The sequence below is a fragment of the Capricornis sumatraensis genome, chromosome 16 (genome assembly GCF_032405125.1).
Source record: "Capricornis sumatraensis isolate serow.1 chromosome 16, serow.2, whole genome shotgun sequence".
NCBI classification, from domain to species: Eukaryota; Metazoa; Chordata; class Mammalia; order Artiodactyla; family Bovidae; genus Capricornis; species Capricornis sumatraensis.
Genome location: NC_091084.1, coordinates 43,744,555 through 43,771,445, shown reverse-complemented (window position 1 = coordinate 43,771,445; position 26,891 = coordinate 43,744,555). Strand labels below are relative to the sequence as shown.

The window sequence follows — 26,891 nt, the reverse complement described above, 5'->3', positions numbered from 1 at the left end:
CATGCTGAGTCTGGAGTGCTTGTGGTACACTCAGATAAAATGTCCAGAAGCTGGTTTGATGTTCTGGAAAGACGTTTGGACTCAAGATACAGGTGTCAGCACATATGTGGTAACTGGAGCTACTGGGGTGAGTTGGCAGTGTTCAGAGGGGAAGCAGAACAGTAACACTCATGAACCAGGCCAGAGAAGAGCGCCTTTAAAGGAGACCAAGGAAAAGTCTGAGAGGAAAATGATAGGAAAGAGAGCAGCCAATCATTGAATGTTTTTGATGTCAAATAGGAAGACTGGGAAATGCCCATTGACTGATCAGGAGATTGCAAGCTCAGGCGGGAAGCAGTCCTCATGTTGTAGAGAAGCTGCTGAGGTCATTCACATGTACACTGAAGGACTGCTGTGTGAGGTCCTCTGCTAGTGACTTCCACGTAACCAGCTTACTTAGATCTTATGGCAACACTTAAGCATTAGTCTCATTTTCAACAGAAATCAAGACTCGAGTATTTTGCCTAGCCACACTGCTAGTGATAGGAACCAACCCTAGATCCAGAAAACCATCCAGTCTGTATTCTTTCTGTTCCTCTCTCTATGTCCAAATCCTGCCAATGCAGGATAATTGGTGATTCTGTTCAACAAATACTAAGATGCCTATGTGTGCTAAGGGTTAGTCGCTCAGTTGTGCCCAACTTTTTGTGACCCCATGGACTGCAGCCCCACCAGGCTCCTCTGTCCATGTGATTTTCCAGGCAAGAATGCTGGAAAAAAAGTTGCCATTTCCTTCTTCAGATCTTCCCGACCCAGGGATCCAACCTGGGTCTCCTGCACTGCAGGCAGATTCTTTACTGACTAAGCTACAAAGGAAGCCCTATGTGTGCTAGGCACTAACAAGTTCTGAGTATACAGCAGTGAGTTGAACAGTCGAAAATGTTATGCTCCTCACATTCTGGAGACAGTCAGTTGCAAATAAGCAGCATATCACAAAACAATGGCAGACATGGGAGATACCCACAGCAGGGAAGAGAGGAAGGGTATGCCCAAGATTATACTTAAGATAGACAGTGTGGACCCTATAAAGTGATATATGAGCCAAGACCTAACAGGGGAAGAGAGCCATCACCCAGTTATCCACAGGGTAGCAGGAACAGAAACCCCCCGGTGCTTGGCACATCCCGGGAACCTTGAGGAGGCCAGGGGCGTGGGAACAGAATGAGCAATAGTCAGTGGCAGAAACCGAGATCAGAGAAATACGGTGTGGGTAGATGGAGGAGGCTGCTGCTGCTACTGCTGCTAAGCCGCTTCAGTCGTGTCCGACTCTGTGCGGCCCCAGACGGCAGCCCACCAGGCTCCCCCGTCCCTGGGATTCTCCAGGCAAGAACACTGGAGAGGGAAGAGGCGGGGGGGACACTAAATCAGACCTGGGGCTGTGTAGAACAACTTTAAATACTGATTTAAAAATCTAGGTGGGAAGTCACTTTGGTAGATTTTGTGCTAAGCGATATTTGTTTTTTCTTGAAAAGATTTCCTCATCCTCTGGCTACTGCTGAAGAGACTAACAAGGAGAGTGAAGACAGAGAGGCTGGCATGGTATCCAGGTGAGAATTGAGAGCCCCAGTGGAAGAGGGGAGTTACTCAATTTCTAATGTTTTGAAGGGAAAATCAACAAGATTTGATAATTGGACATTGGGTTTGACATCAGGCACTTTTGCCATTGGAGATTTAAGAGAACAGAGCAAGAAGGAGAAGAGATGTTCTCAAGAGTCTCAAGAAATTGTTAAATGCTGCTTATGGGATAATGAATACCTACTAGTTAATAGCTCTGGAGTTACTGGTGATCTTAACAAAGTTCTGGTGTAGGAATGAAGTGCAGCCTGTTAGAAAATGCGAAGAAAAGGAGTCAACAAAATGAAGACCACCTGTCTTGCCTTATATAAAAGAACACCAAAGTTGGGTGTGATGTGGAATCTTAGACATGTAGCAGTTACATGTAACTATTTGTACAGATACCAGAGCATTGTCCTTGATACAAGAAACATGTAAATACTGTCATTCCGTAGCGTGGCAGCTTGTAAAATGCTTCCCCCCCCCGACCCCCCGCACAAGATGGGAATATTACTCGAGGTATTTGTTCTTGAAGCATCAGGGTGGGCAGGTATGAAAGTACCCTCTGACAAACTAATGCACACCAGGTTTAACTCTGGAACTTCTTTTGGCCCAATTCTCCAGCTGAATTGGGAGAATTCTGGTTGTAAATGAAGCCAACTGAATACTTTGCCAAGTTTCCCCCTTGGGGAGGGTTGAAGAGAGGTGCCAGGAATGCCATTTTTATCTATAGCCTAGTAAAGTCAGCTTCTTGATACTCCACTTAGTTTTCATTTCATATTTAAAAATTATCTACCAGAAACTATAAATGTTCTAACTTCAAAGAAGTCTGCTAGAATACAGGAAAAGCTAGCTTCAGTTAGAGTAAGGAGACAGTTTTAACGATAACTGTGGGGTTTCAAGAACTTCCTGGGAGGGACAGTGAGAATGCATTCACCATGCATTCCAGTATGACGATGAAAATGTCAGCCAAGTTCAAGTTTTGTTGCTATGCATTAGTAATGTCCCTCCCAATTCAGGAAACTTCTCGGCACTGTCCTTGATTACAGGAACTACATGTTGGTTACTTACAGTAACCTGAAATAAAGAGGAACCACCACCTTGAATTTTCTAATCAAAATTATTTGTCTATGTATTTAATGTTCCTAAGTCAAGTCCTAGCTCACAACAAAAGCTGTCACTTCTTCATATATCTGTATGTACTACTTCAAAGTCTAGTCAAAGCTATGGTTTTTCCAGTAGTCACGTATGGATGAGTTGGACTATAAAAAAAGCCGAGTGCTGAAGCATTGATGCTTTTAAACTGTGGTGCTGGAGAAAAAGGAAATCAGTCCTGAATATTCATTGGAAAGATTGATGCTGAAGCTGAAACTCCCAATACTTTGGCCACCTGATGCAGAGAAGTGACTCCTTGGAAAAGACCATGATGCTAGCAAAGACTGAAGACAGAGGGGACAACAGAGGATGAGATGTCTGGATGGCATTACCCACTCAATGGACATGAGTTTGAGCAAGCTCTGGGAGTTGGTAATGGACAGGGAATCCCGGTGTGCTGCAGTTCACAAGGTTGCAGAGTTGGACATGACTGAGCAACTGAACTGACTTAAGTCACACAACTATATCAAGTATCACAATGTTTATTGATAGATACAAGTATATAAAATCAGGGCATGAACATGACTTGATAAATTAAGTAGACTTAATTTCAATACTATAATAAGAGGGACCAATTCAAATTCTCACCATTTGTTTCACACCCACAAAGACCACTTCAAGGGCATTTACGATCTCTCAAAACTGATCAGTTTTGTGCAAGTAAACCATGTTTCTTTTAAAAAGACTTGTGCACTTGCCCAGGCTCAAGGATATTAAAATCTAGCACATAAAGCCCATTACTAGAGGTAGAAATACAGGCAATATACTATTACGGCAACAACCATCAATTACAGTTAAGAATTTTTCTGTAACAACCAAATGGATAATCAAATATTGCAACAACTCAAGTATTACTGAGCAAAGTGCATTTCTACAGTATTCAGTGTTGCTATTCAGTTTTCTAACTTATAACAGCCTATGATAACTGGCAGCAAAGAAGGTCCTTGCAATAGACTGCCTCTGCTTGAGAACTTATGATGTAATTATTGCATGCTGCTAATATACTATCTAAACATTAAAGATACTCCTAAAATATTTGATGGTAGACTATGATTAAGACATTACACTACAAAAAAACCTTATGCAGAAGGAAATCCTAACTGACGTGCTTCTGCTTTTAAATATTGTGAAAACATTACAGCGGAATGAATTTTCGCAGTGGTTAGGTCAAATGCAGTTACACCATAGCAACAGTATGTTTTGCACAATTTAAGGCTTTGGCTGGTTCTTTTAGTCAGCTTCTTCCTCTGATTCTTCTTCTTCAGCAGTTTCTAGCCAGGTTAGCCACTGATTCACCTGTAATTTGTAATTTAACAAAATAAGCAGTACTTAGAAAATACAGAATAGCAGTATTCCCAATCAACCAACTGCCCCAAGAACCAAAGTTTTAGACAGTACCACACATCTTATAATTGCAAGCAGTGTTCAGAACCTAACATACAAGCTGTTTGGGGCTTCCCTGATGGCTCAGGGTAAGAATTGCCTGTCAATGTAGAAGCAGATTTGATCCCTGGGTAGAGATCTCCTCGGGGAGAAAATGGCAACCTGCTTCAATAATCCTGCCTGGAGAATTCCATGGCCAGAGGAGTCTGGTGGGCTATAGTCCATGGGGTCACAAAGAGACACAACTGAGCGATAAACAATTAACACAAGCTGTTTATGGCCAGTTAACACGGGTGTCAATTCTTTGACACCACTCCCATCACACTTCAAAACTGTTTCAATATGGGACAGTGGCTCATCCCAAACTTAAATGTTAGCAATGCTGGGGAGGGAGGAGAGGGACAAAGAAGATCCCAAGAGAGTAATTTCTAGTCCCATCCAGAACTTTAGGACCAGATTCCCCAAGGACAAGACTAAGGACAAACACTGTGATGGTGATCCTCCTGAAACTAGCTTAAGAACCTCAGGAGTAAAGACTACTACAGACTAGCATTTCTCAAAGCCTGGCCCCTGGGAAAAGTAGTACGAGAATCTCCTGAGTTGTATACCACACGCAGACCTAAGTCAGAATGTCTATAATCAGACCTGAAACTTCCTTTGAAAATTACTTTCCAGGTGATTGATGTATGCTGTGGAATCCCCTGACATTATAAAAATTTTCCTCAGGGCTAGAATTCACTTTGTAAGTTAGAAAACCATGGTATGTAATATTACCAGGGCTATTTTGCTTATATTTAACTTAAAAAGCTTCATTTAAGTAATATCAATTAAGATGGAAAAAGCGTAACAAATTTCTCTAAAATTTACCTGGAACAAAGCCTTGCCTTTCCCTGGAAACTCTTGGGTTATATCTTCTTTCCAAGCCAAGAAAGCTTCTTCTTCAATAATTTCCATGTCATAGAAGTGAACAAAAAAGCGGAGTAACATGCCTAGAAGACAAAATGTAACACCATTATGTAGTGTGTTTAATGCCCGTCCATTTGTTGTTAATTATGATGCTAGTCCTCTCTCACCTTTTGGGAAGTTGCTGTTGTAGCAGTGCACCTGAAGAGCATAGAGGGCACTAACTTGTAGATCAACATGATCATGAAGGAATTTCTGCATTACTGGCTTGAAGGAAAGAAGCAGTTGTTTTTCCTGCTCTAACTGTTCTTTGGAAGGAGCAGAGGAAGAATCTGTTTCATCACTGGGTGGGTTTACTTCACTAGAAATGTACTGTAAGAAGCTGCACAGAAAAAGATCTTGTTACAACCTCCAAATGAAAAATTTCCAATTCAAGAAACAATTCTCAATCCCTTGCCTTGTAGACTTTCTTTCTAGTAAACTAAACACAGGCTAATTCTGTTTTCGATGTAGAAAAGCACAACTCTGTTATCTTACCTAGTCATTAAGATGTTCACAAATCCTTTATCTACATGAAGTTTGGGAGAGATGTTATCTTTAATCCATTTATATATGGTCTGAGGGGATGGATCCAACTTTATTTGCTTTAACAGTTCCTTCTCCAGTTTGAGAAGTGGGAATAAGAAACTCAGTCCCTTTCCTTCCAAAATCTCCAGCATGCGGTCCTTATTTTGATCAATTTCTGAAGAGACAAAGCCATTCCCATCATCAGGTAGTTCATTTTACTCAGTTGGTTTCTTAAAACTGCTTTGCAAACAATTTCCCAAACACACAAGATTTATGTAAAACAATGAAACAACTGAGCAAAGGAAACTTTGTATTTGGACCAAATGAAAATAGTTACATCATAATAGACTTTTATAAAGGTGAAGTCTATCTGTGGTAATGCTTATTATTATCCAGACAGGATAATCACACTGACCTATATAATAAATTCACTCAAAGTACTAAGGACTTTTAGATCTAGTATTAAAAACAAAAAAATCCCCAGCATTCTTACCTGGGAGCATTTTCTGCATATTGACCTTGCTCTGTTGGAAAAGCTCTGTTAACCATTCTCGATCTTGTAATTTAGCTAATTGCTGAAGACAAAGTAAGAAGAGAGGAAAATGGGTGCCACTTTCCAGTGGTTGAGCTAGTTCCGAAATGCTCACCAGCTCTGAAATGACAGCACGAGCTGCAAACTGTGCTAAATACGATTTCACCAAGGGGATGTCAACCTCTAATTTGGGGCACTGGTCCAATACATTCAGGAAAGCCTGAAAGGAATATAGTACACAGTCAGTTCATAGTCAATTCAAATTTGAAGAGTTCTTACAGAATCAGAAAAAGAATCAGAAAGTGTTCTACCTGCATGAAGTTGTCACTTGTGGCTATCCCTTCCTGTTTGAGTAAACTGATCAAAGAACTTGCTTTTTCTTTATCTTCATCACTTCTATCCAGTGACAGGATGATTACTTTGCTTAACATCTCAGGAAGGAAGTGTTTAGGAGCTCTCATCTCTCTTACACCATTGACAGCTTCATTTGCATTCCCACTATTCAGGTATTCAGTTACAACAGTTTCCTGAAAAGAATGAAATCCCCGTATCTTTAGTTTTCCTGCCTCAAATACACCCCCATGAGCTAAATGATGAGATTGTCTGAAACTCACGGTTAGTTTAAGCAGTTCTTCCTTTGACGGTGGTGGCTTTTTACTGGTCTTGGCAGGCTTTTCCTGGATAAGTGGTGGATTAGTTTTGAGACCAAGCTGAGGTGTCTACAAGAATAGCAAAATAATTAAGTATAAATGTTTAATAACTTTTTAATCATTAAAAGAAAAAGTGCTTATGAAGTTGACAGCAAACATTAAAAAGCATTCTTCAGACATCTTCAAAAGGTACTGGAACGATTGAAAATGTCATACTACATACATCCCATACCTGTCCCAGAGGTGGCGTTTGAGTGCGTGGTGGCTGTGCACTAGGAGGAATCATAGTTATTTGGGGCTGAAGCTTTGGCACTTGATTTTTATTCATTAGGAAAGACTGAGCAGGCCTCAAGCTAATCTAGAATTGAAAACAAAGCAAAACAGATATCCAAGTTAATAAGCAGTGAACTAACATTAATTGCAACCCTCTAAAGTTAACTCAGCATATACAAACATGATGGAACCTATGGCAGAAATCTAAGTCAAATAACTAAAAATGTTACTGTTATATTTAATTTATAGCAAGAGAACTAAAGATCTGATCCAGACAAAAATACAACATGGCTATAAATCTTTTATTTATACCACAACTCTCCAAGGATTAGCATCACTAAAACATGAAAATAAAAACCAGAAAATTTAATTACAGCTTAAAAAACGTTTTACTTTATCCCGAGTCATTCTATTTGCAGGGAAGTCACAATCAAAATCTTGACAACCATTTTCCTTACTCTAACTGAAGACTTGCCCTCATATCTCATAATCTTCGCTCATAGGACGCTGGACATTCAAAGAAAGAAAAAGTAGTACAGAAAAGAGAGAAAGAAGGTAAAGATAAAAGAATTCCAGCATTAAGTCCTCTTAATGCGTCTTTTTTTTATAATCATCGGGCAAGAGATTTCTGAATTGACATACTATGGTATATAAATAACATAGGCAAATGTACCTCATCTGCATTAAGCTGTCCTTTCTTAGAAAACCGAGGTGGCATATCCTTCGACTGTCCTTGCAGCTGGGATAAGAGTCCCTGACTCTGGTTATGGTAGAGCTGGCTTAGCCCCTATTTCAGAAAGAGAGAAATAAAAGTCTAGATAAAAAGGGGTCCACACATTATGGTAATCAAGTACCAAAGTGATGAGGCCAGGCCACAAGAAAGCTGAATTTGCCCAGAGAAAGTAAAAGATGAAACAGAAGAATAAAATTCTAACCTAACTGTCAAATAAAGTGATGTGATTTTACTAATACTTTACTAATCTTAATAATAATCATTTCACCCAGTTTGAAATAACTGTCACAGATATAAATCTAGTTTAGAAAAATGTTTTTAGGTTTTCTAAACCTAAAACATTTACACTTAAAAAAAAATTAATCATATGTATTCCAAAACGTAATTACTTGTTGCCTAAATATTCTTAAATGTATGCTTACCTGGCTTTTCATAAACTTGCCTCCCATCTCCCCAAACTGCGACTGTGTGGGAGGCATGATGTGTCCCCCATGGCCATTGAAGAGCTGATTTGAACGATGGCGCCCCATGGTGGGTGAAAATCTATCCTGGATAACTCCTGGACCAGTACCAATTCCGCTTCCTTAAAATATAGACACGGAGAACTCTTTAATGTTAAAACTGTTAAACTCATTATTTAATGCAACCAAACCATCTGTTTTTCAAAATCACCTGGCATTTGTCCAAACATATCAGCAAGTCCTCCAAGTGGGTCCCTATCCATTTTCATCCTGGGTGGCATAAACGGTCCCTCCAGAAAGAAGTCACTTCTCATCCCTTGAGCCATAGGAGCAGGAATAAACACTCCTAGATCCTTCAGAAATAAAGTGAATAAACACTTACTTCTAGACACTATTTTATATAAAGTGAAAATTCTTACAGCAGGAAAATCAGAAATACTTCTCTGGATAAGAATGCCACTGATGTATTCTCTATAAACAACTTGTTCTCAAGAGAATACAGACAGCAAAAACATTATGCTCTATTGGTAAGACAAGACAGTCTCAAATAAAGATGTTTTAATAGGGTTTTTGTGCCATTATAAACGCAACCCCCACTTAATGATTATAAAGCAAAGCAAAACTTACTTTTACTGCATCTTGACGGATTTGATTGATCGTCTTTGGTCCATTGTCAAGAAAAGCTTTGCGAGGAACCCAATGGTGTTCTCGCAACTCTACGGTATCCTTTAATATACAAAGTTTTTAATAAATATTATTTCAATACTCCTAAACAAAAGTCAGCTTACCAACACACCTAAAGAAAGCAGTTTTACCTGCAGCAGGAAACGAATCCTCGCCGGCAATTCCTTACTTAACATCAAGGAGCACATTCGGGCAAAGTACTGATCCATTAAGGACTAAAAGAGAAAAATAAAAACGTGTACTGCTTAAGACTTCTAGATATCATCAAAGTTAATGACTAAAGGCAATCCTCTGTATCACCAAATAAGCTGTTTGATTTTAATACAATCATGACAGGCTATTTACACTATTTCTGTCAGCAACACACATACCTTGGCTCGTTCATGGTCTAATCTAGGCCCCACTGTCCTCATTATCTGACAGAGGCACTCCAAATCCTCTCCCATATCTTTGAGTTGGACTCTCTTCTTTTTTTCCAAAAGCTACCAAAAGAAATAAATCCCATGTTGTTTACAAATTTTTCTTGGTTTAGATGTAGCACTTTTCCATAAGTTTCCACTAACGCATACAGTTCCTAGTGTCTAGCATACTATTCTTATTTGGTTTCTGTTCAAGAAATTTCTCCAAATTGAGCAATTTAAACCTAAGTAGGGAATCAGTTCTATCCCTATCTTGCAAAATACACTGCATACTTCCATATTTACAATATTTAAATAGCAGTTTTGCCAGCAATCTAAAATATTTAACTAGCACACCAAGTCTCAGATGGCGAAATTATAATTGACTCCTATCTCCCCAAAATGATGTACATGACGATTAATGAAAGCTTAAATTCACAATCATTACTTACTGTTTTGATGCACTTATGAAGGATAGATTCATGAATAAGATCAAGCTTTCCAAGTTCTCCAATGAATTTGATGTTCCCCAACATCTTGATCTTGGCAATAGCTCTCTGTTCCTCCTCCTCAGGGAGGAGGGGATTTTCACGCTTATCATAGACTAAAAAGAATAAAAGTAACATTCAGAATTAAGTTGAACATATGCAGTACTGTGTATTAGTTGCTCTGTCATGTCCTCTCTTTGTGATTGCAGACTGTAGCCCACCAGGCTCCTCTGTCCATGGGGTTCTCTAGGCAAGACTACTAGAGTGGGTTGCCATTCCTTTCTCCAGGGGATCTTCCCAACCCAGGAATCAAACCCAGGTCTTCTGCATTGCAGACAGATTCTTTACCATCTGAGGTACACAGTACAACTAAGTATTAAATTCTCACCATCAACATTTCTGGTTCGGTTTTCAAATTCATCTTGTAATTTGGAAATTAGGAGGCGTCTGAATGTCTGTAAGAAACAAAAGACATTTGTCAGGGTTTGATAATAAAACCTTCCAAATCAACTTAAAATAAGCAAGCACACACGCCCACTTACTGTGCTTTGCTTCTGTCCTGGTTGACCCTCTGCTGCTGGGCCATCAAAGTTTGGTGCATCTTCTGCCAATCGCAGACATAGCTGAGCATACAGTGAGCTATACTTTGGCTCTTCTAGGGCTTTGTCCACAATCTACAGAAAATAGGCCATTAAAAAAAATTAAATATGACAACTTTTGAAAAAACTTTTCTTTATAACTTAATACTTCCTTGCAGTCTGAAGATCTTGAATCGCATAACAAACTTCTGACAAATTCCCTATACAAATGCTTCACTGGTAACCTGGAAATAAGCACATCTCTTTTGTAAGGCTTCTTACGTGAACTTAAGATGAGGTATGTAAAGTGCCCAGCACATAGGCTGGAAAAATGTAAGCACTTAAATGTTAGCTATTAGAGTACCAATAAAGTCTAATTACATATATCTCATAGTAGTAAAACCCTCTCCCCTTTGAGGAGTTGAAATTACCTTGGAAAAACGGAATCACCATAAAACTAACTTATTTCCAAAATGTGGTATTTTTCACAAAAGGAAAAACAAAGCAACCGCCAGTCCCCAAGAGCCTGATAATCCAATTAACCCAAGCACAGTATATACCATTTCAAATTGACCTTTTAAGTCTGATACCATCAAAAGTAATTAAAAAAAAAAAGTGTTCAAATATACATACACTTAACTCACACCTCAGTTTTAGAAGCAACAATGAAGTGTATAAAAACAAAAGCAAAGAACAAAAAACCACTCAAAACCCAACATGGGTTCAAAGTATTTTCCTCCTCCTTTCAGTTAAGCCAACATTTAACTTACCAGCAGTATGACCCCTTTAAGGATGAGTTTAGACTCTACACCCACATTGAGGAGCTCAAGGCATAGCTTGTCAAACTTCTCAGGAGTAAGCTTATTTAATATGCTATGAAAAAGGAATCAGACTAGGTATCAGCAACATACAAAATTACTGAGTTAAAAAATAACCTTTAAATTATGCCTTTTCCCTTTCATCACTTTCCCCTTTAACATCAAGACATTTTTCTTACCCATCTAACCAAAGCGATGTGGAAATAAACCTATTTAAGATCACCTATCTAACTGGTGGGGGTTCCCAGCTACTGGACAAGAAAATCTCATTCTCAAAACCCAGATCAAGAGCCTCCCTCCTTAATATCAAGGCTAGATACAGGAGCTAAACTGTTATATTTTGCCATCACTGGCTTACATACCAGGTACAGAATATGTCAGCACAATAGGCTTCTGCATTTTAATCTAATGACCAAAGGCAACTAACTGAGCCCCGAACAGTGATGTGCTAATTTTCAGCCTAAAACTGTCAACATTGGCATTTCACTTAAGAGTTATGAACACTGCCTTCAAGTAATATAGCATACACACAAGAGAAGCAGTTAATCCAGTCTCCCCTCCTTTTAAAAGACAAAACAGACCTAATAAACTTACCCTCTTACTTTCCTGAAGATTGCATCATGTCGTTCTTTTTCATTTGCGGAGTTGTTTGCTGCGGAGTTGTCATCTCGTCTAGTGCTTCGTGCAGGAATCCATTTCTGAGCGTTTTGCCCTGGGGTTTTCCCCAGGAACTCGCTAGGAAAAATTATTAAGAGAATTAAAATAAGACAACTTAAGCACAGCATCCAGTCACACATCAAGTATAATACAGATCAAAAATCCTTCTAAATAGAAAAAACAGTTTAGGTTTTCTCAACTCCCTTACAACTAAGCAACTCTTATTTAGTGCATCAGAATAACCTGAAAAATTTGTTAAAGAATTCCCAGGCCCAGCCCAGTCTCTGCTGTAGTGGCTCAGGGTAAGGCCTGATTAATTTGCATCTCTAGTAAGCTCACAGGTGATGCCAGTGATGCTGGTCCAGGATCCACATAGTGAAAATCAACATTTTCTAATGTCTCATGACCATGTTATACACTCCCAAATTTATTACTATAATTTCCTATGAACATTTGAAGAAATAACATCAGTGAAAATAATCCAGAGTAAGAGAATAAAAGAGCAGTTTGAGAGCCTCAACTCTTATTAGAGGATTTGGCTAAAGAATAATCAATAACTGATATTCTATATTTAGAATATGTAGCAGAAATCAAGCCCATTACGATTAGGATTGCTGATGTCCTATAACTATATGTTGTAATGTTAGAAAGACCATTAACCTCAGTCTGTTGTATAAGTCACTCTTTTCCCTGCTTACTATACCTGTTGCCAGCAGTCTTGGGATAGTGCTGAGGTGCACCCCTACTTCCTCCTCCGCCCGAAGAAGCACTATTTAAAAGAAAAACTTTTTTTAAAATAAAAAGTACACCCCAAGTATGTTTCACTCAAAACAGATATAGGATCTCTTTAATTATTCTGCATTACAGTAAGTACATCACAGATGAAGACTGAACTTAGGCCCAATGGAAAGCCAAGTAATTACATTTATTCTTCAGATAGCACACAGAAAACAGTGGAAATTGAAGGGCTTTAAAGGAATGTACATGCACATTATAAATTAATCCTGCAGCACAATCAAGTCAGAACTATTTGGTGTGGTTATTCTTTTGGTCCTAATAATTGCCAAAACAAAATCTACACATACCTGAAACGAGAAGCACCCCCTTCTGCGATCGCACTCTCCACTTTGGCGGCTTGACAACGAAGAATCTTCAAAAGAATAATATTAATGGATGGGGTGGGGAGGGAAGAGGATGGGAGAAATGAAAAACCTAGAATGAGAAAGAGTACCAAAATTAGTCACCACTAACATACAAATCTGTAAACCCTCCTTCAGTTACAATGTATTTCAGTCTGACACTGCAGTTGATTGAACGTAAGGTCTCGTAAGACTAAAATAGAACGTACTCAAAACACAAATCAACAGTAAAGTTTTGTTGGCCACTTGGAAATTCACTTGTGTTCAAGGACGCAGGAAGTGCCTACATAGAGATAGAATCAATCTCTGAAAAAGCCACTTTCCCTCCTTTACAGCTAAGTACGGAGATCAATTGTGGAAAAATCTGTTAGCAAACGGGCACACCATGTGAAAACATTGTAATAGACTTTACTGCCTCAACGACGAGCAACACTGAGTAAGACGGCTTTTCCCACTGTCCACCCTTTAACTGGGCGCAGAGGGCCTGAGGGGGAGACCTGAGTTGCACAGCGGCTGACATCAAGCAGGCGGAAGACCAGGGCCACAACATGGCAGCAGGAACCTCCGCCCCATTTCCCCCTTCCTGGGAACAAAAGAGCAGTGGATTCCTCCCACCCAGGCCCGAGTTAGGGAAGTGCTTCCCACAGCCTCCTACCGAAGCCGCCGGCGGCAAACCTCGGGGAGGAGCGGAGGCCGCCCCCGCGGCGAGGCGCCCGGCTCTTTGTTCTCGGGCAGAAAGGCGGCCTCCTTCCCACCCGCCGCCGCCTCCAGCGGCCCCCTCCCACCCATAAATTCCCGAGGGACTGACAGCCGCCTGGCCGCTCCCTGCCCAATCGACAAAAGCTCAGAAACCCTCATTTTCCCCCCTTCTCCCGTCGCAGGCGGGGCTCGCCGGGCAGGCCCTTCGCTCTCCCACCAAGGGCAGCCCCACCGCTCCCCGCCGGCCCCGGCTTCACACACTTCCTCCCCGCCGGGAGGCCGGGCTCCGGGACTCCTCCGGCTAGGCTGGTCCCGTGCCAACGGCCGGGTCCCCCGCCCTCGCCGGCCCGCGTCCGTCCCCGCCGCGCGCGCCGCCCGGCCACGCTCTCTCCACGTCCGAGCACACCCGCGCCTTGGCCCGGCCCGGGCCCCGCGGAGGACGGCCACCGACAGCCACGAAGACGGCCGTAGACAGCCAGGGCTGCCGACTTCCTCCTACTCCGTCAGCGACGGGAAGGGAGAACAAAGACGAGGAATTTTCAGGTGCCAGAAGCCCGGAGGAAACGCTAAAAAAGAGTCGCCCCGCCCGGCTCCGCCTGTGGCCGCCATTTTGTGCTGCTCAGGAAGAAGCGGCCAGGGACGGCGGCCATTTTAGAGCGCTCCACTCGGCGGCAGCGCCGGCGGTAGCTCCACTCACCTTCACCGAGAACTCAGCAGCTGCTGCCGCAGCTGCCTCCTCAGGATCCGGTCGTCGGGGACGGGGAAGGGAGGGGGAAGGGGAACGGAAAACAAAAAAGGGGGAGGGAAGGGGGAGGAAGGAGTCGGAACCGGCTTGAAACAGCTCAGAAGAGTCGCTGCTGAAGCCACAACCCGATACTCGCCGCCACCTCCATAGAGCTCCGACTCGCTGCTGGCGCTGAGGCGTGTCTGAAGCCGAACTTATCACTCTAGGGCAGCCGAACCCACCAGAGCCGCCCCGAATGGCTCCTTCACCACCCAATCAGCGGCTTGGCTTCTGTCTACCGCCAATCGGCGCAGGGCGACGGGGAGGAGCCACAGGGCCAAGCTCGGTTGCGGTGCAGCCCCGCCGCAGTGCGCAAAGCCATATTCGCGAAGGCTCTGAGACCAAGTCAGTGGCGTAAGGGGAACTGGGGACAGTCGAGATGCGGCTCGCTTGCGTAAACTCGTAGAATCCTCTGAGTCTGCGTTGGTGTGGCTGCCTCGTCTTCCTCCTGTCTCTTTGTTCCCGGGGTCCGTATCCCGTGTTCGAGATATGCAGCCCTCAGCTCCTCCACCTCGTTTTCTTACCGGGAATGTGGGAAGGAAACTCGCTCTTCCACCCGGCCCGATTCCCGTCCTTGGCGTGTGCGAGCACTGATTTTCCTGGCGCCCCGGGGAAGCCGAGATTGCCCCTCGCAGGCTGAGCCTCCGTGGGACTGGCCTGCAGTGCTAAGGCCTGGCGCCCCTGGGGCGCAGCGCTGGGAATCTTTGGTCTTCAGGTGCTCGGCTTCGCCTTTGGGTCGGGAAGCCCTGAGTGCATGGTTCAGGAGACTGGACGGTGCACCTCAGTGCGCTAAGAAAGCTTTATTCAGCTCCCTATTTATTCCATCCCCTACTGAGTGAATGAGAAAAGGATGAAAGGATGGGGTTTATCGTCTTCGTACCTCACTGTGGAGAAAGCTTTTCCCAAAGGAATGTCCGTCCAACAGTCACGGAAGAAGACCCAGAATATACCAGAATTCTTTAGAAGTAGTGTTTGCGGAGCGCAGGCGTCTGGAGGATTTTAATTGCCAGCTCCTGATTTGTTTTTTAAAGCACGTTGAAGACTGTATTTTCCATTTTATATAAGGTCCACTCTAACAAACAGGATTAGGCTTTTCAAAGGCGTCAGGCTGAACTATTTATACTTCTCAGCTAATGTTTTAAGGGAGAGGAAGAGTAAAATGAAGTGTTCCATCGTATGCGACATTTTAGCTATACAAAAATGGAGTCATGTTTCCATTAACTTTAACAGAAATGCCCCCATTTTCATTTTGAATTTTGTTCTTGATACAATGTGTAATTTAAAGAGAGAAACCATATATATATGTTGTTTTGTTTTGTTTTTTAACATGGATAACCTTTAAAGAAAGTCCAATAAAGTCCAGGATTTTCAAGGTTTCCAACATATTTGACGTGTGAAAACAGCTTTTGGGGTTGAAAGTACCTAGTCCTTCATATGATTTTCAAGAGAGGTGCCTGTTTTTCGTAGGACCAATATGGAAGGGTTTGATGGGGCCCTGAACGTTTGTAACATCTTTAGATCTTTGCCATATATTATTAGGCTGATCATTCCCCTCCATATTTTTCTAAAGTTATTTTGCTATTAAGCCAATTTCACTTGAACTTTTGACAACTAGATATTCCCACCCTTGGAGTTAGTTACATGTTAAAAGAAAAAAGTAAACTATATTTTCAGGAAAGACAAAAATTGTATTTCAAATAGAGCTTCCACTTTGTAATTTCAGGACCCTTTAGCTTCAAAATGACAGAATAATATTTCAAAATAATTTCTATAGGGCTTTACAGTTTGCAAAAATGTTTTCATATATTTGATTTTTTTTTTTTACATAACTGGGTTACATTCTTCATGATATTAATCTGATAGAAGAGTTTAAAAACACTATACTAGGTTAGACTTCAAAGAGAATAATATACTGAACCCTAACGCCTATAGATGGTCTTTTAAAATACATATATTTATTTATTCACTTGTCTGCATTTGGTCTTGGTTACAGCATATGCAATCTTTTAATTGCAGCATATGGAATCCAGTTCCCTGACCAGGGATGGAACCCAGGCCCCCTGCCATGGGAGTGCAGAGTCTTAGCCACTGGACCACCAGGGAAGTCACTGGATAGTCTTTTAATTGAGGAACTTGAAACTCAATAATTAAACATAAAAGAGGTTTTACTTAATCTTGTATTTAATCTTTGCTAATTGTGAACCCCTTTGCTATGGGCTTTGAAGGATGAGTGTATGTAGAAACTGGGCTAAGAGGAGTAAAATAGAAATATGGGTAAAATATAATCTTTCAATTACCTTTCAATAGGTGGGAGATATATTCATATTTTGAAATGTTTCCATCACATCCTGGATGTATGAAAATTCAAGTCATCTGGAATTTAGCTTTCAGTTTATAGGAAATTGAATTTTAAATACACCCACTTCAATCTGCTAGTTTTTTTTTTTTTTGCTAGTTTTAACACTTATATTTTATGTCAGTTTTCTAAAGATTGAGAAGATCTTAGAGTCCTGAGTTGATAACTTACAGATAATTGCATTATTTTAATAATATCAAATGTTATTATTATAACATTCTAACTTCTAAAGTGTCTGCTATCCTCTCTGTGCTTAAGGATTCCCCAGTCATATATCTCTAGCTCAGATCTTTTACTAGAATTCTGTTTCTAATGCCTGTTTATCAGAGACACAAACTTGTAGCCATATTTGGTTTAGGCCACACAGTAATTTTAAACATTTGCATTAGTTGACATTGAAATTTTATGAGATTTTTCCATACAAATCTAGATTTCCATCTTTTCATGAAAAAAATCTTAAAATATGGCAATACTGGCCTGAAATTCCACCACAGTGAGACTTACTTGATTCACTCATAGGCCAGGTTGCGCAGTGATAAAGAATCTGCCTGCCAATGCAGGAGACACAAGAGACTCTGGTTTGATCCTTGGGTTGGGAAGATCCCTTGAAGTAGAAGACCCTCTGGAGTAGAAAATGGCAACCCACTCCAGTATTCTTGTCTGGGAAATTCCATGGACAGAGGAGCCTGGCAGTACAGTACAACTGAACATGCATTCATGGCCTCTTATAGCCAGTTTTCTTTTTTGTTATTTGTTCAAATTCAACAGACTTGGTATTAACTGATCATCTTCCTATTGTAAGGAAAAGGAATAGAACATTTAGTACAAATACCTTCTCTGCCACTTACTGTGTAACTTTGGGCAAATTTAACTGCTCTCTCTTCTTAGTTTCTGAATCTATAAAGTGGGAATAGCAGTATTTACAGAGTTCTAAAGATTAAATAATGTATGTAAAGCACATAGCATAGTCCCTGATGCAGTAATTAAATAATGTCAATTACCAAATTATCAATAATATTATCTAACTATTTCATAACTACTTTAGTTTTGCTAAGGATTCCACTATTCTATACTAGAAACTTGACTCTACATTTTCTCTTTCCCTTTGATCAGGTATGACATTGAATTACTAAGTCCTTGTGTTACTTCCTTCTAAATAATAATCTTTCTACATTCATCTTCTTTCCTACAGTGTCACTGCATGCATGCTAAGGTTTGCCTTAGCAATTGTTCCTCCTGAATGATTGAAAAATTCCAGTTGTTCTCCTAGAATCTTTTCCTTCTTAGCCATGTACTTATATTGGTCTCCTTTAAAACACTCCCCACCGCAACACAATGTATTATTATCATTCTTGAAAGAATTTTAGTGCTTCACTATTCTCTACATCAGTTTGATCTCAACCTTGGCTGCACAGTGCAGTCTCCTGGGGGAATGTTTTAAAACTCTTCAAGTCCAGGCTGCATCCAAGACTAGACATACCAAATCTCTCAAGAGTTGGATCCAGACATCAACAGCTTTTAAAGCTCTTCAAGTGACTAGTGTACAGTCAAGGTTTGAGAAACACTGAGAGGTCATAGTATTACAGAAAATGAAAACATGTACAGCTGAAGAAAACCATTGTTGTTGTTCAGTCACTCACTTGTGTCCAACTCTTTGCGACCCCATGTCAGGCTTCCCTGTCCTTCACCATCTCCCAGGGTTTGCTAAAATTTATGTCCATTCAGTTGGTGATGATATCAAACTATCTTGTACTCTGTCATTCCCTTCTCTTCTTGCCTTCAGTCTTTCCCAGCATCAGGGTCTTTTCCAATGAGTCAGCTCTTTGCATCAGGTAGCCAGGGTACTAGAGCCTCAGCTTCAGCATCAGTCCCTCCAATGAATATTCATGGTTGATTTCCTTTAAGATTGACTAGGTTTGATCTCATTGCTGTCCAAGGGACTCTCAAGAGTCTTCTCCAGCACCACAGTTCAAAAGCATCAATTCTTTGGCACTCAGCCTTCTTTATGGTCCAACTGTCACATCTATACATGATTACTGGAAAGACCATCAATTCAATTCAGTCGCTCAGTTGTGTCCGACTCTTTGCAACCCCATGAATTGCAGCACGCCAGGCCTCCCTGTCCATCACCAACTCCTGGAGTTCACTCAAACTCACCTCCATTGAGTCGGTGATACCATCCAGCCATCTCATCCTCTGTCGTCCCCTTCTCCTCCTGCCCCCAATCCATCCCAGCATCAGAGTCTTTTTCAATGAGTCAACTCTTGGCATGAGGTGGCCAAAGTATTGGATTTCAGCTTTAGCACCACTCCCTCCAAAGAACACCCAGGACTGATCTTCTTTAAAATGGACTGGTTGGATATCCCTGCAGTCCAAGGGACTCTCAAGAGTCTTCTCCAACACCACAGTTCAAAAGCATCAATTCTTCAGCGCTCAGCTTTCCTCACAGTCCAACTCTCACATCCATACATGAGCACTGGAAAAACCATAGCCTTGACTAGTAATGTCTCTGCTTTTGAATATGCTGTCTAGGTTGGTCATAACTTTCCTTCAAGGAGTAAGTGTCTTTTAATTTCATGGCTGCAATCACCATCTGCAGTGACTTGGGAGCCCCCAAAAATAAAGTCTGACACTGTTTCCACTATTTCCCCATCTATTTCCCATGAAGTGATGGGACCAGATGCCATGATCTTAGCTTTCTGAATGTTGAGCTTAAAGCCAACTTTTTCACTCTCCTCTTTCACTTTCATCAAGAGGCTCTTTAGTTCCTCTTCACTTTGTGCCATAAGGGTGGTGTCATCTGTATATCTGAGGTTACTGATATTTCTCCTGGCAATCTTGATTCCAGCTTGTGCTTCCTCCAGCCCAGTGTTTCTCATGATGTAATCTGCATATAAGTTAAATAATCAGGGTGACAATATACAGCCTTGACATACTCCTTTTCCTATTTGGAACCAGTCTGTTGTTCCATGTCTGGTTCTAACTGTTGTTTCCTGACCTGCATACAGGTTTCTCAAGAGGCAGGTCAGGTGGTCTGGTATTCCCATCTCTTTCAGAATTTTCCACAGTTTATTGTGATCCGCACAGTGAAAGGCTTTGGCATAGTCAATAAAGCAGAAATAGATGTTTTTCTGGAACTCTCTTGCTTTTTCGATGATCCGGTGGATGTTGGCAATTTGATCTCTGGTTCCTCTGCCTTTTCTAAAACCAGCTTGAACATCAGGAAGTTCACAGTTCACGTATTGCTGAAGCCTGGCTTGGAGAATTTTGAACATTACTTTACTAGCATGTGAGATGAGTGCAATTGTGCAGTAGTTTGAGCCTTCTTTGGCGTTGCCTTTCTTTGGGATTGGAATGAAAACTGACCTTTTCTAGTCCTGTGGCCACTGCTGAGTTTTCCAAATTTGCTGACATATTGACTGCAGCACTTTTACAGCATCATCTTCCAGGATTTGAAATAGCTCCACTGGAATTCCATCACCTCCACTAGCTTTGTTCGTAGTGATGCTTTCTAAGGCCCACTTAACTTCACATTCCAGGATGTCTGGCTCTAGGTGAGTGATCACACCATCGTGATTATCTTGGTCGTGAAGATCTTTTTTGTACAGTTTTTCTGTGTATTCTTGCCACCTTTTCTTAATATCTTCTACTTCTGTTAGGTCCCTACCATTTCTGTCCTTTATTGAGCCCATCTTTGCATGAAATGTTCCCTCGGGATCTCTAATTTTCTTGAAGAGATCTCTAGTCTTTCCCATTCTGTTCTCTTCCTCTATTTCTTTGCACTGATCGCTGAGGAAGGCTTTCTTATCTCTTCTTTCTATTCTTTGGAACTCTGCATTCAGATGCTTATATCTTTCCTTTTCTCCTTTGCTTTTCACTTCTCTTCTTTTCACAGCTATTTGTAGGGCCTCCCCAGACAGCCATTTAGCTTTTTTGCATTTCTTTTCCATGGGGATGGTCTTGATCCCTGTCTCCTGTACAAGTCACAAACCTCTGTCCATAGTTCATCAGGCACTCTATCTATCAGATCTAGTCCCTTAAATCTATTTCTCACTTCTACGGTATAGTCATAAGGGATTTGATTTAGGTCATACCTGAATGGGCTAGTGGTTTTCCCTACTTTCTTCAATTTAAGTCTGAATTTGGCAATAAGGAGTTCATGATCTGAGTCACAGTCAGCTCCCGGTCTTGTTTTTGCTGACTGTATAGAGCTTCTTCATCTTTGGCAGCAAAGACAATAATCAGTCTGATTTTGGTGTTGACCATCTGGTGATGTCCATGTGTAGAGTCTTCTCTTGTGTTGTTGGAAGAGGGTATATGCTATGACCAGTGCGTTCTCTTGGCAAACCTCTATTAGTTTTTGCCCTGCTTCATTCTGTATTCCAAGGCCAAATTTGCCTGTTACTCCAGGTGTTTCTTGACTTCCTACTTTTGCATTCCAGTCCCCTATAATGAAAAGGACATCTTTTTTGGGTGTTAGTTCTAAAAGGTCTTGTAGGTCTTCATAGAACCATTCAACTTCAGCTTCTTCAGCGTTACTCGTTGGGGCATAGACTTGGATTACCATGATACTGAATGGTTTGCCTTGGAAACGAATAGAGATCATTCTGTCATTTATGAGATTGCATCCAAGCACTGCATTTCGGATTCTTTTGTTGACCATGATGGCTACTCCATTTCTTCTAAGGGATTCCTGCCCGCAGTAGTAGATATAATGGTCATCTGAGTTAAATTCACCCATTCCAGTCCATTTTATTTCGCTGAATCCTAGAATGTCGACGTTCGCTCTTGCCATCTCGCATAGGAACCTGGAATGTTAGGTCCATGAATCAAGGCAAATTGGAAGCAGTCAAACAGGAAAGACCATAGCTTTGACTATATGGACCTATGTTGGCAAAGTAATGTCTCTGCTTTTTAATACGCTGTCTAGGTTTGTCATAGCTTTTCTTCCAAGGAGCAGCGTCTTTTAATTTCATGGCTGCATGAAATTAAAGAAAACCCCAGGAAAAGGCAACTGGAAGGATTCTGCCCAAGTAGGGAAATAGGCATTAAAACCTAGGGATCCCAGTTCATATGCCTTTGCCTTCTTTCAAACCCTTCATATGTGGGCCCTATCCTACCTCTTCTGATGGCCTTTTCACCCCTCCCAGACAATCAGTCATCTCTCATAGAGCCAGTTCAGCTAGTATTGCTGGCTTCAAAAATTAATTCCCACTAATGCTCCATCGGTTGTAATTTTGAGGCCATTCTTATTTATCCTCCTTACTATTTCATTTCTGAAATATAGATATAAATATTTAAGAACCCTGCTCAAAAACTGCAGTAGGTTTCCCCTAAGTTAGCATCAGGACCCCTTTGTTTGGCCTAAATTCCTTTTGTAATCTGGTTTCAGACTACTTCCCTGTTCCTGGACATATCCCTCCTCCATTTTTCATTATTCATAATCTAGTTCTATGGTGCTCAAATTTTGCTCCATGTTCTGTATTTTATGACCAAATTTGGGTGGTCTTTTTCTACTTGGCAGAAAAAAATAATGCTAATAAATTAATCTACTAACAGCTAGGCAAGCAGCTTGGGCTTAATATCTGTTTTCAAAGAGCTCACAATCTGGACAAAGAAAAGATACATACCCCAGATACATATAAGATCAGGAAAGGATCAAATCAATGCTAAACTGAACAACCAGGACAAAATGCTGTGAGATTTTGTAAAGGGAATAATGGGGAATGAAGCTGGGGCCTTCTTTTCTTGAATGTTAGAATGATATTTTGGGACTGAGTACACGGGCAAAGAAAGTTCTTGTGATCATGTTAGTTTTGGTTTAAAACTGATCAATTTTAACTGACCAGGGTGCTGTTTTAGGGAAAATTAACATTGTGGCTTATGGAAATCGATCGAAAGGCAAACCTGGAGATAGACCAGTTAGAAGGCTATGTACTGTGTATTATGGGGCATATTTTCATCTCCCTTCCAAAACTGTAAGGTCCTTGAAATGGGGAACACTTCTCTTGTTATTTCCTGTAGAGTTCTTTGCACACAGCAGGAGCTGAGAAAATATTTGTGCATATTATCTTTTTCACATTTATTTGTTCCTTTTCTTCTTGGCTTTCATGGCTTTACACTTTCCAGGATTTTCTCCTATCTCATTGACGCCTCACAAATTCAGCTGTCTTTGTTGGCTTCTCCTCCTCTGCTTGACCTCTAAATATTAAAGTAGAGGATTTATTCTGGGTATTCTCTTCCCTCTGATTGCATGCGTGTGTGCTAAGTCACTTCAGTTGTGTCTGACACTTTGCGATCTTATGGACTGTAGCCTGCCAGGCTCCTCTGTCCATGGGATTCTCCAGGCAAAAATACTGGAGTGGGATTGCTATGCTCTTCTCCAGAGGATCTTCCCAACCCAGGATCAAACTGGCGTCTCTTCCACCTCCTGCACTGGCAGACTAGCGCCACCTGGGATGCCCCTTCCCTCTAAGTAATCTGTCCTATGACTGTAAATACCATTTACATGATGATGGCTTCCAAATTCATATCTCCATCTCTGATTTGCCCCTCCCCCCATGCAAGCTACAGATATATATCAAATTGGCTACTAAAATTTCCCCATGGATATACATAATAGGCATTTCGAATTTAACATGTTCAGAACAGGTTTTCCTCCATTGATCAACATCTGCCAGTTGCTAAGGCCCGAAACCTGCAAATCATTCTCGATTCCTCTGTCTCTCATCTCCCGTATCCAATTCATCAAAAGTTCTGTTGGTTCCATGTCCAAAATATATCTTAAGTTGGTCCATGTCTCTTGATCTACATGGCTTTCCCTTGAATCTAACCATTATTTCTAGTCTGAATTCCTGCAATAGCCTCCTAACAGGTCTCTCAAAATTCATCTCTTGCTCTCTGTTACATTCTCTACCCACAAGTATACCATCTTTTAAAAATGTCAATCAGGTAATACCACACTCATGATCCCTTGATCATGGATGTACATTACATCCACAGTAAAATCCAAACTCCTCATTGTGGTCTGCAAACCCTTACATGATCCAGCCCTTGACCATCACTCTGACCTCATCTGACCTCTCTGCTTCAGTCACACTGGCTTTTTCCCCCTGTTCTTCAAACACATTCAGTTCATGCAAAGCTTTCTAGTCCTCAAACATACAAAAGATATGGCTACTGGTTTTTCAAATACCACTGTCCCAAAATTTCTTATTCCAGTTTTTCACATGGCTGGTCTTTTTCAAAATTTAGGTCTCAGCTGTATAAGCTTTGTAAAAAAGACTTCCCTGATCACCCAATGTAATGTCTCCTCTTCTAGGCACTCTTAAAACATTACTCTGCTTATTTTTTTACACAGTTCTTATCACTATCTGAAATAATTGTTTGCATTCTTTCTTATATATTATCTGCTTACTGCATTAGGATGTGAGCTCCACGACAGCAGGTAACTTGTCTGTCATGTTCACTGTTACATCCCTTATATACAGTGCTTAGAATGGTTCCTGGCATATAATAGCCATCAGTAAATATTTACTGAATACAACAACATACTTTCTCTCATTTGAGTCTCAGTACAAGTCATGTGGGGTTAAGAAGGGAAGTGTCATTTTCCCAATTTTACAGAGAGGGAAATTGAAAGGGGTAACTTTTCCAAAATAATTGTTAGTGTGTGGCAGAATCTCGTTCTTTTCCAAATAGATCAAGACCCCTCCTATAGCAACATGAGTAATTATAATAGGAATAGGGATATTCCACTTTAAAAATGACTTTTGCATGCAATGTTTAAGGTGCTTGCATTAGTTACTTGTGTATACCATAACAAATTGTCCCAAAGTAGGTGGCTTAGAACAACAGGAATTAATTTCACAGTTCTGTAGGTCTGAACACCAAAACCAAGGTGTCAGTAGGGCTGTACTAGCCCTTGGAGGCTCTATAGGAGAGTCCACCTCTGGCCTCTTCCAGCTTCTGGTGGCTGCTGGCCTCCCTTGGTTTGTGGCCACATTCCTCTCTGCTCTGTCTTCACACTGCCTGCTCCTCTGTGTGCATGTCACACAGCTCCCTCTGATGCTCTCTTATGAGGATACAGATGACTGCACTCAGATAATTCAGGACACACTCCTTCTCTTGAGATCCTAAACTTTGTATCTTTTGCCACATAAGGTAATATTCACAAGTTTCATGGGTTATACATGGGTATATCTTTTAGAAACTGCCATTCAGCCCACTTCAGTGCTCAAAGCATTTTAGTGCAGAGCTAAATTCTTGGAATTCTGTTTCACAGGTCATTCTCTACTTGGTTCATCAATTTATTCATTTCATAAATATTTAGCAAGCATATAATGCAAGCTGTATATGGTACTAGAAATTGGGTTGTCATTATCGTTCAGTTGCTAAGGCATGTCCGACTCTTTGCAATGCCATGAACTACAGCATACCAGGCTTCCCTGTCCTCCACTATCTCCCAGAGTTTGCTCAAGTTCATGTCCATTGAGTTGATGATTATATATAAACACACACTTGTAAGCACTTTATGCTAAGGGTGTCATTAATGATTGCATTGGGAGACAGGGCATAAATTACGGCTATACCAGGTAAAGGTGTGTGATTGTCTTATTTATGATGCATATTGTTAGACCAACAGAATGAAATAAACCAAGACCCTGTCTGTTCATATTTTTCCCTTTGCCACTTCTTTTCTATGTCAAAAGTCTAAACTAGTGTTTAGTTTATAAAGTTCTTAGATAGATAAGTGGCATGTCAGGTGCTCATGCTGAACTTTGTCAAAATGTATACTTCGTATACTTTTGGATATTGGACTTGTAAGTTGGAAGTGGGAAGCCCATTTCAGGAGAAAATTTTCTGTATTAGATGGGCCAGAGACACACCTGATCTCTAAGTAGAGGAGGATGACTAATACTTTCAATTCACTGTATTTCATAATTGTTTGCTTTTTGCGGGGGTGGGTGGGGGGACACGCCAGTGGCTTGAGGGATTTTAGTTCCCTGACGAGGGATGGAACCTGGGCCCCATGCAGTGGAACTGTGGGGTCCTGACCACCACACCACCAGGGACTTCCCCATAATTTACTTTAGAAAAAATAAATTCAGAGAATGGGTAATGTTAACCTGCAAGAAAAACTACTTAAAAGTGATCAAGATTACTAGTAGTTGGGAATTCCCTGGACTCAGTACTTTCACTGCAGTGGCCCAGGTTCAAGATCATGAAAACTGTGTAGCATGGCCGAAAGAAATTCTTAATGGCAACTTAGATGACACAGTCTTCATGTGCAATTCCTAGTATTCCTTTCTTTCCAAAGTAAAAAAACATATATGAATGCAAGTTACTAAGAATGTTATTATAGAGATAATATTGCATCCACTCTAATTTTTTAAATAAGAAAATAATTTGCGAACTTTGGTATTTTATATACTTTTTATTAGTGATGATATTTATTTACAGTACATCTTACTACTAATGCCAAAAAGCAAGCTAAAAGAATGCAGTTAAAGAATCACTGTTCTTGAAAATGCAAATTATCAACCTGAAATAGACACTTCAGGGCAACAAGCCAAGTATTTAATCATATTTTGGAGGGCAGTAAGTACAGATGTCCAGCACATAGGTTATATATATGATGATATTTTGTAAAGTGCTAAAGTTTTCACTTTAGGTAAGGAGCAGCGGCTGTGCTTTGCTGGAGCAGCCGTGAAGAGATATCCCACATCCAAGGTAAGATAAACCCAAGTAAGACGGTAGGCACTGAGAGAGGGCATCAGAGGGCAGACAGATGGAAACCACAATCACAGAGAACTAGCCAAACTGATCACACAGACCACAGCCTTGTCTACCTCAATGAAACTAAGCCATGCTGTGTGGGGCTACCCAAGATGGACGGGTCATGATGGAGAGGTCTCACAGAATGTGGTCCACTGTAGAAGGGAATGGCAAACCACTTCAGTATTCTTGCCTTGAGAACCCCATGAACAGTATGAAAAGGCAAAAAGAGGACACTGAAAGATGAACTCCCCAGGTTGGTA

General features: G+C 41.0%; 1 protein-coding gene and 1 non-coding gene across 2 annotated transcripts; both read right to left on the bottom strand.

Moving 5' to 3' along the window:
* Positions 1-3,223: 3,223 nt before the first annotated feature.
* On the bottom strand, positions 3,224-14,817 carry EIF4G2 (eukaryotic translation initiation factor 4 gamma 2). The gene is made up of 23 exons (XM_068987976.1): positions 14,735-14,817; positions 14,409-14,658; positions 12,959-13,023; positions 12,577-12,642; positions 11,811-11,951; positions 11,169-11,271; positions 10,363-10,494; positions 10,209-10,275; positions 9,785-9,936; positions 9,306-9,416; positions 9,066-9,149; positions 8,878-8,976; positions 8,462-8,603; positions 8,212-8,372; positions 7,730-7,843; positions 7,016-7,141; positions 6,748-6,852; positions 6,445-6,660; positions 6,095-6,353; positions 5,572-5,776; positions 5,205-5,416; positions 4,999-5,120; positions 3,224-4,044 (listed from the first exon to the last, which is right to left on the bottom strand). The coding sequence occupies exons 1-23, from the start codon at positions 14,815-14,817 to the stop codon at positions 3,979-3,981; spliced, it is 3,081 nt and encodes a 1,026-aa protein (XP_068844077.1). The 3' UTR covers positions 3,224-3,978.
* On the bottom strand, positions 7,528-7,677 carry LOC138093306 (small nucleolar RNA SNORD97). The gene has a single exon (XR_011146041.1). It is a non-coding gene; the product is annotated as a small nucleolar RNA SNORD97 (small nucleolar RNA).
* Positions 14,818-26,891: the final 12,074 nt, after the last annotated feature.